Here is a 14,207-nt window from a genome sequence, read left to right on the forward strand (position 1 = left end):
TAGCTTTTCACACCATCCCTTTTATTACTGATTTTCTGTTCATTTTACTTCTGAGCACTCGGAAATAAACAGAGCTGCTGCTGAATCATTTACAAATGATTGATTTATTTGCCCATTTATTTATTGATTTGTTCACAGTTATTATCTACTGTCGTAGAGAAATAAACTTTTGTGAAATAAATGACAAAACTCACCCTATGTTTTAGCACTTGATCGCATAAAGGAATCAATTTAAAGTGCTCTTGCCTGTTTGCCATAGGCTTACTCTTGGGGCCCTTATTTTCGTGGTGGCATCTGTCTTTGGTTTAAACATCCCCAAAGGCCGACACTCTTGTTAAGTTTGGGTTTAGAATTTGTCTAATTGGCCACATGTTATTACTCTGGTACATGAGCCCGTAAGGACCTTTGCTGTACAGCATCGCTTTTATGAGTGTGGCGAAGCAATAACTGACTTATGTGCAGCACTAACATGTCTCTTTTTTGAAGAAAAATGTACTGAAGAATGCATTTCATAAAGTTTTATTATGTTAACATGTTTTTTTAGGATAAAAGGGAAATTGAGGCATCGTTAATGTTGGGCCTGACACTACGAGGAATACAGATTTTTCAGGTATGTTTTACCAACACAGAGAAATGTAACCAAAGGTGAGCAGGTTTGTATGTTTTTTATATTTAAATTCTAAGTGAAAAAGTACATGAAGTCAGACTGAAAAATAATGTCAGTCGTGTACAGGAGAAAGCCCATACAAAGCGAGCCCTCTTCCCCGCATGGAATCGCACGCGATGTGGTGTACTCGCGTTGCAGGAGGAGTTCGCGACTGCCCTGCTGCATTAGACGTGTCTTCTGCAGTGGGTGGCTCTGTCACCAAGCCAAGAAGCTGGCCCTACTTCATTAATCATAAGGCATTTCACACCGCTGTGTGCATCGCTTCAGATTAAAGGGAAACTAGTGCAGTTATTCACTGTCTCAAACCTCTGCAGAGCAGCGGAGTTATTCTGGTGCTGGCCTTTAAAGAAACAAACATTGATGAACGTTGCCCCACCCGCCTCTTTAAGAACTGGCTCTGGCTTCAATACTGAGGTGGGAACACCCGCATTTACACACAATTCAGGCCATAAACAATACATGGTCACCTTGCAGGAGATGCATTTTTTCCTCTTCTTACCTCTAACTTACGCTTTTTCGCCTCCGTCGCCATTATATAAAATATGTGCAATCAACGAAAATCGAATCTATGTATTGAAAGGCAATTATAAAATGTTATATCCCTATACGCGCACTTGAGCATAATGGCAGGGTCCCAGTCATTCTATTACAAGTGTGTTTGAAGGTGTGAGGATTTTTGTCATTGCTGAAGATAGAAGGACGATTGTTTCACCATAAAAGATCTTGTTGGCAGGCCATAGTTTCCACAATAGTTCGTAGAATGTTTTGGCTGTCTCACTCCCTAAGGGAGAGAGGCGTTCTCAAATGTTCGTCCTGTGCTTGTTCTGCCCCATGGAATCAAGCAGCACCTCATGGGTGAGGCCTAGTAGAGGTGGACTTCACCTGATGGTGCTTGTGTTCCCAGTCATAGCATTCAAGGCCTAGCTTTTTGGGCTGGGGTGCTCATTTGGAGGGAGTTCATGATCTATTAACATATTTTTGGTCCCCTTTTGTAATTGCACGGATAGGCTAAAAACTCTTGGAACTGAATGCTACCTTGAGGAATTAATAATCTCAGATGATCATTTTGGCCCAGGAATTGGATATTTTGTTTGACTCTTACCTTTCTTTTTCTGCTTGGAAACATTAAAGTTTTTTAAGGGAACACATTTCCAACAGAGGGACTGAAAGAAACATTCAGCCCCCTTCAGTTCAGTCTCTGATTGCTGGTCCACTGATGGTTGCGCTACTATAATATAATTTACACTGCCTTCCCCAGAAAATATTCTGCAACTCCTGTGACTTTTAAGAAACTGGTAGCCAAACTATGCCAAATCTGGCAAAACATGATAACAGAATCCTGCTGCTAAGATCCACCCCTGGCTTCAAGTGACATAAAGGTTCCCAATCAAAACATTATGCATGCTGCCCAGGCCCTTATGCTGCAAAAGTCCATTGCATCCAGAAACCTAACTTCCTGTCTCACCAGGGTTCGCTAAACATTGCTTTGAAAAGTGCTACATACGAAGGAAGGTGTATCTGAAAGAAACAGGTTAGTATTAGATTCCTTACCTTAGAATATCCCCAGGCGTCAGACTGGATCCGGAAACTTTTGCGTAGCAGTACCCTTGCGTGTCGGTAGGCGTCGTCTGCGGCTCCGCGTCCGTCGTCGGCGTCGTGGGCGCCGTGATGACGTTGTCGGAGTACTTAGACGCCGCCTCCGCGTGCTGACGTCAGTTCTTCTTTTTTCCGCACCAGCAAGCGCTGATCCTGAAAAAGTGGTACCCTTAGTCAATTTTTGACAAAACTTTTTCGATCCTTTTTGATCTATTTCGAAGTCTGTATGACTTCGACGGTACCGGTAGGGATGCCCGGGTTCAAACCCTGCGCCGACTGCGACCGACTGATGTCGGTCACCGACCCCCATCGCCGGTGTCTTCATTGCCTGGGCCTTGACCCCGACGACAAGGCCTGTTCCGACTGTCGAGCCCTGACGTCCAAGGCTAGGCGGGAGCAGTCCCGCAAGCGGCTCAAGCTCGGGCAGTCGGTCCCACGCCGCTCGAGGTCCCAGTCTACGAGGAGGTCGAGGGACCGGTCGCGGGGTCGGAGCCATCATGGCTCCGGGAGTCGTCCACGGTCTTCAGGCTCCTCAGGTAAGCATAAGAAGTCGAAGAGACGTCATCGCTCTTCCGAATCCCCCCGACGCTCACGCGATGCGGCCGGGGTTTCGGCCGACACCGCCCACGCGGCTCCACCGGAGCCGCGGGGGTCGCGGCCTGCTCCATACCGGACGGTCCCTGGGCAGCACGCGACGCCGGAGGAGATCGAAGCCTTCCTCTCGGCCATGAGGTCGCTCACTCCTCCGTCGGGCTCCGCGGCGCCTTCGGGCTCTGCGGCCCAGACTGGGAGTCCCAGCGGGTCGGGTGCTTTGGCTCTGACGCCGTCGGGTGCTTCGGTCCCGCCGCCGCCAGTGACTTCGGTCCTGGCACTGCAGGCTCCCGCAGGATCCGGTTCCGGATCCGGGTCGTCGCCGGTCGACCTCACGACCTCGCCGGCGCTGGCCCCTAGAGTGTCGCCCCTGGCGCCGCCTTCGAGCGGCGTCATCCCCGATCCCTCCCTCGATTCGGGTCCGGCGCCGCTCGGCGCCGTATCCGACACCGATGGGAGATTTCTACTTCTATGACCCGGCCCCATCCTTTGGTCCTGAGTATCAGGAGATGGGTGGTGAGGGGGATTGGGAGGGGTCTGAAGACCCTCTGGCACGGGAGTGTCAATCTTACCAGGACTGGTCAGGAGAGCTAGGGGAAGCCAGTGGTCTGGATACCTCGCCGGACACTGGTTTTGTCTCCCCTCCCACCGTGGCTACGGAGGAGGGGGCTGCTTATAGTGTGGTGTTGACGCGGTCGGCCAAGGCCCTACATCTTGAGCTCCCCGTCGCGGCAGTGAGGACCAACCTCCTCACTGAGGTCCTTAAACCGCAGGCAAGCTCGGCCGAGCCTCTACTGCCGTTTAATGAGGCCTTGTCTGACGTTCTTTTGGGCACCTGGTCCAGGCCCGCTACAGGTCAGCCTGTAGATAGGAACGTGGCCAGACGCCACCGCCTGGCTCCGGGCGACCCTGCTTTCCTGTCCACCCACCCCACCCTCGAGAGCCTTGTCATCCAGGCCTCTAACTCCCAGACCTCATTCCCGACGGCCCCCCCGATAGGGAATCCAAGAGGTAAGAGCAGTACTGGAAGAAGATATTCTCGTCCGTCAGTTTGGGATTGCGGTCCGTCAACACCGCATGCCTCTTGGGCCGCTACACCCACTCTCTGTGGGACACGGTTGCGGACGTGCTGCCACAATGTCCGGAGGAGGTCCGGATTAAACTCGCCCAAGCCCTTGCGGAGGGTCGAGATGCGGCACAGTACTCTATCCGGTGTGGACTGGACACCACGGACTCACTGGGCAGAGCGATGGCAACAACGGTAGCGATTCGTCGCCACACCTGGTTGAGGTCCGCCAACTTCTCGGCTGATGTCCAGAACACTCTTATGGACATGCCGTTAGATGGCCGTCGCCTCTTTGGCGACAAGGCAGACCATGCTCTTGAGCGCTTTAGCCACATCGATGCTCGATGAGTTCCAGCCCTGTGCTGGAATATGCAAAAACCCATTATTCATGACGAGCTGGGCTCGTCATGAGCGTGCTGGGAGGCTACTGCATGACGAGCCCAGCTCGTCATGAGTGTGGAAGGGGTTAAGGACTCCAGGGCTACGGACAAGTCCTTGGGCCTCTCGGCCCAGCGCCAGCAAATGGGTGGCTTTCGCTCCTTTCGTGGCCAAGGAAGGGGTGCCCCCACACGTGCTGCCAGCCACGCACCGCTGTCTAATATCCAACGCGGTGGTGGCCGTGGAATCCGCCGTGGTGGCGGTTGGGGACAACGGCGCGGCCAGTCCACACCCGCCCCTGCAGCATCCGCCTCAAAACCTTCCTAGTCCGAGTTTTCAGGCCCATGTGATGCCAGTGGGGGGCAGGGTTCGCCATCACCACCTCCACTGACGCACTATTACATCGGACAGGTGGGTGCTACAAATCGTCCGAAGGGGCTACTCCCTCCCCTTCGAGGCGACCCTTCCAGCCATGCCACCGCAGTACCACCGCGTGTCGGGGGATCACTTGACACTTCTCAGAGAGGAAGTTACGGCCCTCTTGGCCAAGGGGGCCATCGAGCGCGTTCCTGGGCCAGAAGTAGGGTGTGGTTGTTACTCCCACTACTTTCTGGTACCCAAGAAGGGCAAAGGGGGCCTACACCCTATCTTGGCCCTACGGAACGTCAACAGCTTCCTCCGGCAGAAGAAGTTCAAGATGCTGACACTAGCTCAGGTCCTAGCTGCGCTGGACCCGGGAGACTGGATGGGTGCGTTGGACTTGCAGGACGCTTATTTTCATATCCCCGTCCTGCCGGCCCACCGGCGTTACCTGCGGTTCACGGTAGGCCACGAGCACTTTCAGTTTACCGTGCTCCCCTTCGGCCTTACCAGCGTCCCATGGGTGTTCACGAAAGTGATGGCGGTGGTCGCAGCTCATCTGCTCAGGTTAGGGGTTTCAGTCTTCCCCTACCTCGACGACTGGTTGTTGAAGGCGGGCTCGCCCCAGACAGTCGTCAGCCACCTCCAGACTACGGCCGACCTCCTGCACCTGCTGGGGTTCTCCATCAATGTGCCGAAGTCACACCTGTGTCCCTCTCAGAAGCTCCTCTTCATCGGAGCGGTTCTAGACTCGGCGCAGTTTCGGGTTTATCCTCACAAAAAGTGGGTTCGGGATATTCAGGCTCTAATTCCGCTCTTTCAGCCTTTATCCTGAGTCTCGGTCAGGTTGACGCTGCGGCTTTTGGGGCTGATGGCCTCCTGCATCCTTCTGGTTCATCACGCCCGGTGGCGAATATGGGCTCTGCAGTGGGACATGAAGCTTCTGTGGGCCCAGCATCAGGGCAACTTGTCCGACCATGTCTTGATCTCGGAGGGCACTGCAAAACAGTTGGTGGCTCACGGACCGCGATTGGGTCGGCGGCAGATCCCTCTCCCTACCCCAACTGGAGCACGTAGTTGTGACGGACGCGTCCCTCCAGAGCTGGGGGGGCCACATGGGAGAGGCGGAGATCAGAGGCCTCTGGTCTCCGGCGGAGTCCAGGCTCCACATCAACCTTCTGGAGCTGCGGGCGATCCGGCTTGCACTGAAGGCATTCCTCCCCTCTGTCCGGGGGAGTGTAGTGCAGGTGTTCACAGACAACACCACCGCCATGTGGTACTGCAACGAACAGGGCGGGGTGGGGTCGTGGACCCTCTGCCAGGAGGCCCTGTGCCTCTGGCAGTGGCTGGAACATCAGGGCGGGACCCTGGTGGTTCAACACCTGGCAGGTTCTCTGAACGCCAGGGCAGACAAACTCAGCCGTCGGTGCATGATGGATCACGAATGGCGTCTGAGCTCGGACGTGGCACAAGGCCTCTTTCAGCAGTGAGGAGAGCCTTGGTTAGATCTATTCGCCACCGAAGAGAGCGCGCAATTTCATCAGTTCTGCGCGTTGGAATTTCCAAGGCGGCACTCGCTCGGCGACGCTTTTTGTCACGAGTGGAGCTGCGGTCTGTTGTACGCCTTTCCGCCTATACCACTTCTGCCCAGAGTGCTGAAGAAGATAAGGCGCGACCGGGCCCAAGTTATCCTTGTGGCTCCGGACTGGGCACGAAGGTTCTGGTAACCCGAGCTACTCAGTATGTCTATCGATCCCCCGATTCATCTGCCTCTTGAGGAGGACCTTCTGTCACAGCAGCAGGGGACGGTCCTCCACCCGAACCTGTCCAGTCTCCACCTCCATGCTTGGAGATTGAGCAGCGACAGTTGAGGCCATTTGACTTGCCTCCTGAAGTTTGTACTGTGGTTCTGGCAGCCAGGCGTCCCTCCACAAAATCGGTATACGCCTGCAGGTGGAACAAATTTGTGGCATGGTGCACAGCAAAGGCTGTGGATCCTCTCTCTGCACCCCTTTCTGAGGTTCTCCTCTTCCTTCTTTCTCTTGCCCAGCAGGGCTCTGCTCTGGAAACTATCAAGGGCTACCTTTCTGCCCTTTCAGCCTTCTTGAGGCTACCTGATCAGCCATCTTTGTTCAAGTCCCCCATTGTAAATAGGTTTTTGAAGGGCATCACACACATGTTTCCTCCTGTTCCATTTGTGATGCCCCAGTGGGACTTAAACCTTGTACTTACTTTTCTGATGTGCTCTCCTTTTGAGCCACTTCATAACTGTCCTCTCCGCCTTCTTACTCTGAAGACTGCTTTCCTAGTTGCCATCACCTCTGCCAGGAGGGTGAGTGAGCTCCAGGCTCTTTCCTCTAAACCTCCTTTCCTTTCTGTCCATCCGGATAAGGTTGTGTTGCGGACAAGACCCTCTTTCCTGCCCAAGGTAGTCACAGCCTTCCACATCGGGCAGTCCATCACTTTGCCCACCTTCTTTCTGCCTCCGCATCCCTCGAAAGAGGAAGAGAGGCTCCACCGTCTGGACCCAAAACGTGCGCTTTCCTTCCATCTGGATCGCACTCGCCAGTTCCGGGTGGATGACCAACTCTTCGTTGGTTACGTGGGCGCTAAGAAAGGTCGGGCGGTGCACAAGCGGACCATCTCTCGGTGGGCGTCTTGTGCATCAAAGTATGCTACTCCTTGGCTAAAAAGGAGCCTCCTGTTGGGCTGAGGGCCCATTCCACTCGGGCCACGGCAGCTCCTACTGCCCTGGGCCGGGAAGTCCCCTTGCAGGACATATATCAGGCGGCCACGTGGGCCTCGCTGCACACGTTTGCACGGCACTACTGCCTGGACAGCCAAGTCCGGAGGGATGGTCTCTTTGACCGTTCCGTCCTTCAGGACTTTCTGGTGTGATTATTGGTTCCCAGACTCACCACCGGGGTTGGTATTGCTTGGGTAAATATTCTAAGGCAAGGAATCTAATACTAACCTGTTTCTTTCAGATTCACAAGTTACTTACCTTTGGTAACGATATATCTGTAAGAAACAGTAGTTAGTATTAGATTCCTTACCGACCCACCTATCCTCCCCGTTCTGCGAACCGATATCTAGGTTTAAGGTCATCCCCTTTCAGGGCCCTAGTTTCATGGCACCAGTGTTGGTTTTTATCATGGCTCTGCGTTTCTGGCGCAGGAAAGCTGTGTATAAGAACTGACGTCAGCACGCGGAGGCGGCGTCTAAGTACTCCGACGACGTCATCACGGCGCCCACGACGCCGACGACGAACGCGGAGCCGAGGACGACGCTTACCGACGCGCAAGGTAGTGCTACGCAAAAATTTCCGGATCCAGTCTGACGCCTGGGAATATTCTAAGGTAAGGAATCTAATACTAACTACTGTTTCTTACAGATATATCGTTACCAAAGGTAAGTAACTTGTGCATTAGGATGCACGGTTCTGTACTCTGGGATACCCCAGCCCCATCACGGAGAATAGAAAGGCACAACTTCAAATCAAGAAGAATCTTAACCAAAGCCCCTTCTGAACAGAAACAAATCCCAGCACTGTAACTCATTATGTCCCATCTGGACATTTACTTTTTTCATGAATGTGAAAGGCAGACCAGTGTCCTGTCTTCCAGAAGCAGAATCCTTGAAGGTGCTCTTTAGCAGACAAACTAGTGCTTTGGAAAATACAGGTAGAAATAACCAAATGCAGTTCACTTCATCAATGTGGTTCCTTATCCAGTGCATCCTGAGAGAAAATTATATACTACCCTACAACAGATCCTGTCAATAGCATGTTTTATTTAGGAGTGTCCATTGCCCACCGCTATCCCGTGGGAATGTCTCTTTTCTTTTTCTATGTTGATGTGTGAGGGATTCAAATACTTTGGAACATGGTGTCTTAGGATTACTGGGCAAAAGAGACGTGTGAACCACTGTAGGTGTTATTGCCTCTTTCAGAGTTTAGTTGGTAAAGAGCAGAAAAGCTTGGATGCATAGAGCATACCTATCATAAGGTGATCTATTATTAATGTGTTAGTATCTTTTTTTATCATTAGACAACAATGGAAACCAAACTTTGCCTAGGGTCTTTAAGAAGTGTGTTGTTTTGCTATGCTGTTGTGTTAACCTGTGTACTCTAGAGCGGGTTTGTATGAGTTGGCAATTTAAGTGAGATGCTTGAGTTCGAGGCATGTGGGCTGCTAAATTCATATCTTAGCATTAGATCGCCGCCTAGTGTTGGGCTCGGATGATCGCACATTGTTGTCCTGGAAGAGTCTTCGAAGTATCCTGAGATAGGTGGCTCCTCCCCTGGACTACAGTGCGCATGGGCATCGGCTCCATCCCCAGATTGTTTTTTTTCCGCCATTGGGTTCGGATGTGGTCTCGACGTCTTACTGTCGGAACCAAGAAAAACTAACTTTTAGCGGCCAAAAGGCCTCGATTTTCTTGCGTCGGTATTGTCTGCGCACGGTCTCGAGTCTTCCGTCTCTTGGAGCCGGAATAAGCGGAGTTTTCTTCGCTCTCGGAACTTTGAGGCCTTCTCATCGCGACACGACTGCAAAACTTTTCGGACATGGAGCGGAGCCCGTTTAAGTATTGCCCGCTCTGTGGGTCCAAGTACCCACACATCGATCTACACCCCGTGTGTAACAAATGCCTTTCGCCTGACCACGACGACGGCAAGTGCAAGTTGTGTGCACAGTTCCGCTCAAAGAAGACTCTCAAGCTTCGGCGCGCGGTGCGCATGGAAGCTAAACAAGCGGCCCCGGATCCGGAGAACATCTCCGGCGACCAGGACGAAGAGGACCAGGGTCATCATCTCCAAATCTCCCCACCCGAGACGGAGGTCGAGGCGGATCCGGTAGACGACGACGGAGTCGCGGGTCAAGGCCTTGAATACGTCGACGAGGTAGGAGACGACGATGAGATTTATGGGGCCGCGGCAGACAGCTCGGGGGACGAGCTCTGCCCCGAAGGTTACGAGGATACCGACCGGGACACGGGATCGCCTGTCGGCCGCAAGCCACAGCCCCGCCTTCGGGCCCGGCCACGGACTTACTTGCTGAGCAGACTGTTTCGAAACCGAAACCGAAACCATCGGGATCGACAACACCTAAAATGGCCGACCCGAAAACGAAACCGAAACTTAAGGACTCGAGTGTCCCTAAGATGGCTGCCGTGCCGGTGAAAACGACGGTGCCCGCTACCCCATCGACTCCGTCGACCTCCGGTCCGCAGAAGTCGAAGAAGTCCGTCGATTCCGATGCTGCAAAATCGAAACCGACGCCAGCGGAGGGGTCCTCCAAGACAGATGGTCGGCACGGGTCAGCGGCTACGACGCCGTCCAAGCCCGCCAAAGTCGGCTCCAAGGAGGCTACGCAGGCACACGGAAAGAAGTCTGCGCCCCGAACACAGGAATCGGAGGCGGTAAAGACAGGATCCGCGCCCAAAGCGCACAAGGCCCACACGGACGTCGGATCCGAGGGGAAGATCAGACCATCCTCGTCAGCGCCTAAACAAACTGTGAGTGAGCCGTCCCTCATAGCCGAATCACTGCAAAGAATCAGGGAGAAGGCCTTGGCCCCGTCGGCTCCGATACCATCGCCGCAGCCGCAAAAGGACACTCCAGCGAAGCCATCTGGGAAACTTCTCTTTATTTTGCCGCCGAAGGAGGCGCCGAAAGCATTTTCAACCAAATAGGCACCGAAACAGGTGATTTCTTCACCGACTGGCCCGCTTCCACGTCGGGTACTCGAATCCGAGGACGATTCAGAGCATTTCATCGACGCTGACACAGGCAAACTGACCCTCTATAAGAGGAAAATCACTTCGGAGCCGGTTGACTCCTATGTCATCCCACTAAAGAAGAAGAGGGTGCCCCTTGACGCCTCAGGCCTCACGGAACCAATCCAGCCTCCTCCGAGACGGAGCCCTACTCCCTCCCCAGAACACTCTGCGGGTGAGGGGTATGATGAGGACGAGCAGTACAATTTCCCAATCAATGAACCTGATGCACAACCGGATTCATATGATGACACTGGTGACCAGAACACCCAGGGTGCGGGACAGGACCCGCAGCTTTTTAATGCACGGGCATCCCCGACTGAGGATTCAGCAGGTTTTCATGCACTACTCGAAAGGGCGGCAGCCAATCATGATGTGGACATGCATGCCGACCCGGTTGAGGAAGACTTCCTTTTCGACACTTTTTCAGTCTCTGAAAGGACAGTAAAGACACTGCCTATGCTTAAAGGAGTCCTCAAGCATGCTGGGGACATATTTAAGGAGCCTACAAGAGCGAGAGTGGTCAACCCTCGCATTGAAAAAAAGTACAGACCTGCACCTGCAGACCCCGCATACATTCGGGGACAATTGCCACTGGACTCTCTTGTGGTCGCCAATGCCAGGAAACGTGCCAACTCCCAGACAACGGGTGAAGCTCCTCCCCCGGATAAGGAGTCCAAAGTGCTAGAGGCAGGGGGCAAAAGAGTAGCTGCACAGGCATCAAACTTTTGGCGCATCGCCAATACCCAGGCACTCTTGGCGCGTTACGATAGGGCGCACTACGACACCCTAGAACAGATTGTACAACACCTGCCTCCACAGTTCCAAGAGGGCACCAAACTGCTTATTGAGGAAGGAAAGCTAATCTCAAACGCAGCCATCAAGTGTGCACTTGACGCTGCGGACACAGCTGCTAGAGCTATCAACACTAGCGTTATGCTGAGACGACAAGCGTGGCTCCGCATCTCAGGGTTTAAACCGGATATTCAGACAACAATTCTTAATCAGCCAGTCAATCCTGATAGTCTGTTTGGTCCAGATGTTGACACCACCCTAGAGAAAATAAAGAAAGACACGGAAACTGCTAAGTCTATGGGGGCCCTACAGTCACAACAGTTTCGTGGCAGCAATTTTCGTCGCTCAGGTGCACGTGGAGTCACCAGAGGGCAAATGGGTCAACAATCCCAGTTCTCAAAAGGTGGGGCACAATCCTCGTTCACAAAACAGAACAAGGGAGGTTACAGAAATAACAGCAACAGAGGTTGCGGCAGAGGAAACAACAGCTCCCGCTCCTCTGCTCCAAGCAAACAGTGACTCTCTGTCACTGCCCCCCGACCACCTAACACCTGTCGGGGGGAGACTGCAGCAGTTCCTGCCCGTCTGGAGAAACATCACCACAGACAGGTGGGTGCGACAACTAGTCCAGTATGGTTATTGCCTAGAGTTGAAGTCCACTCCACCCAACATCCCGCCAAGGCAAAGGCCTATGTCCGCAGAGCACTTGCTCTTATTGCAGCAGGAAGTAGTGGTGATGCTGCAAAAGGGAGCAATCGAGCTCGTGCCGGTGGGAGAGGAAGGCATGGGGGTATATTCCCTGTACTTCCTTATTCCAAAGAAGGACGGATCTCTCAGACCCATTCTAGATCTACGTCCCCTCAACCTGTACATACTATCAGAACATTTCCACATGCTTACACTGCAACAGATTCTTCCCTTGCTAAACCAGGGAGACTTCTTAGCGACCTTAGATCTCAAGGATGCTTATTTCCACATTCCACTACACCCGTCACACAGGAAATACCTCAGGTTCACTATTCAAGGCAGGCACTACCAGTTCAAGGTCCTACCCTTCGGAGTCACAACAGCCCCGAGGGTGTTCACCAAGTGTCTGGCGACGGTAGCGGCGCACCTCAGGAGGCAGAACATCCATGTCTACCCCTACCTAGACGACTGGCTCGTGCAAGCCAAGTCAGAGCAACAGTGCGCCGCAGACATGTCGACTACAATTCACCTTCTTCACGATCTGGGTTTCTCCCTGAACTACCCAAAATCGCATCTTCAGCCGGCGCATGTCCGGCAGTTCCTAGGTGCGACGATCAACACCCTGACGGCCGAGGCTCAGCCACACCAAGTCAGGATAGACAGCATGCAGGCTCTGATCCAAAGGTTCAGGCCACAACACTCGCTTCCAGCGAGAGTGTTCATGCAGTTGATAGGCATGATGGCCTCCTGCATCTTCATAGTCCCTCACGCACGGCTACATATGCGCCCGCTCCAGGAGTGCTTAGCGAATCAGTGGACACAGGCTCGTGGGCAATTGACAGACCTAGTGTTGGTTACCAGTCGGGCATACGACTCTCTGCATTGGTGGACTCCACACAACCTTTGCAAGGGCCGACTGTTCCAAGAGCCTGTGCCGCAGATTGTCCTGACAACGGACGCATCTCTCCAGGGATGGGGAGCTCATGTGCTTACTTACACAGTGCAGGGACTATGGACAAAGCAGCAACAGAAGATGCACATCAACTATCTGGAACTGATGGCAATCTTCATGGCGCTCAAGTCCTTCATTGTACATCTGTGCAACAAAGTCGTGCTAGTCCGGACGGACAACATGACCGCGATGTACTACATTCAAAAGCAGGGAGGCACCCACTCGCCACAGCTGTCTCATCTGGCTCAGAGCATGTGGAAGTGGGCCATTCAGAGGAACATTTTCCTCATGGCAGAACACCTCCCAGGAAAGGACAATCAGATGGCGGATCTGCTCAGCAGGTACAGCCATCAAATGCACGAGTGGGAGTTACACCCATCTGTCCTCCACCCGTACTTCCGGCAGTGGGGTCATCCGGAGATAGACCTGTTTGCCACAAAAGAGAACGCAAAATGCCAACACTTTGCCGCCAGGTTCCCTCACCCACAGTCGCAGGGGAATGCGATATGGATGAACTGGTCAGGCAAATTTGCGTACGCTTTTCCGCCAGCCCCTCTAATACCGCTGGTCGCAAGAAAGCTAAGGCAGCACAAGATGACTCTCATCCTAGTTGCTCCAACGTGGGCGCGCCAGGCTTGGTACACCACGTTCCTCGAACTCTCAGTGGTGCCGCATCAAAGACTGCGCCTCACGCCCAGTCTTTTGACGCAGAACCATGGAGAAATTCAGCATCCAGATCCGCAACAGCTCAACCTGGCGATCTGGCTCCTGAAGTCCTAGAGTTTGGATACCTTAACCTACCTCCGGAGTGCATGAACATCATCAAGGAGGCGAGGAAACCAACTACTAGAGCATGCTATGCTGCAAAGTGGAAGCGTTTTGTCATTTACTGTACAGCCAATGACATCAACCCGCTAGATGCATCTATCCCCAACATCATCTGCTATCTGTTGCATCTTTACAAGTGCAATCTAGCGTACACTTCCATTCGGATACATCTATCCGCCATAGCGGCTTATCTCCAGAACAGGCAGCACCTCTCTGTCTTCAGAGTGCCCGCCATTAAAGCATTCCTTGAAGGTCTGAAACGGGTCATTCCCCCAAGAACACCGCCAGCTCCGGTGTGGAACCTCAATGTCGTTCTCACCAGACTGATGGGACCACCATTTGAGCCACTGCACTCGTGTGAACTCCAGTTCCTTACGTGGAAAGTAGCTTTCCTTGTAGCTATTACGTCTCTGAGGCGTGTCAGTGAGCTGCAGGCGCTCACAATCCAAGAGCCATTCATTCAAATTCATCCAAATAGGGTAGTGCTACGCACTAACCCCAAATTCCTT

General features: G+C 53.1%; 1 protein-coding gene across 3 annotated transcripts in view; it reads left to right on the forward strand.

The window, feature by feature from the left end:
• The window catches only part of FRMD6 (FERM domain containing 6), a 263,580-nt gene that overhangs the window by 188,145 nt on the left and 61,228 nt on the right, over positions 1-14,207 (forward strand). For all 3 annotated transcript variants that reach the window (XM_078659739.1, XM_078659738.1, XM_078659740.1), the window contains exon 8: positions 545-610. In XM_078659739.1, the coding sequence (XP_078515865.1) occupies positions 545-610 (66 nt within the window). The remainder of the gene's footprint in view (positions 1-544; positions 611-14,207) is intronic.

Source organism: Lissotriton helveticus, chromosome 9 (genome assembly GCF_964261635.1).
Source record: "Lissotriton helveticus chromosome 9, aLisHel1.1, whole genome shotgun sequence".
In the NCBI taxonomy this organism is placed as follows: Eukaryota; Metazoa; Chordata; class Amphibia; order Caudata; family Salamandridae; genus Lissotriton; species Lissotriton helveticus.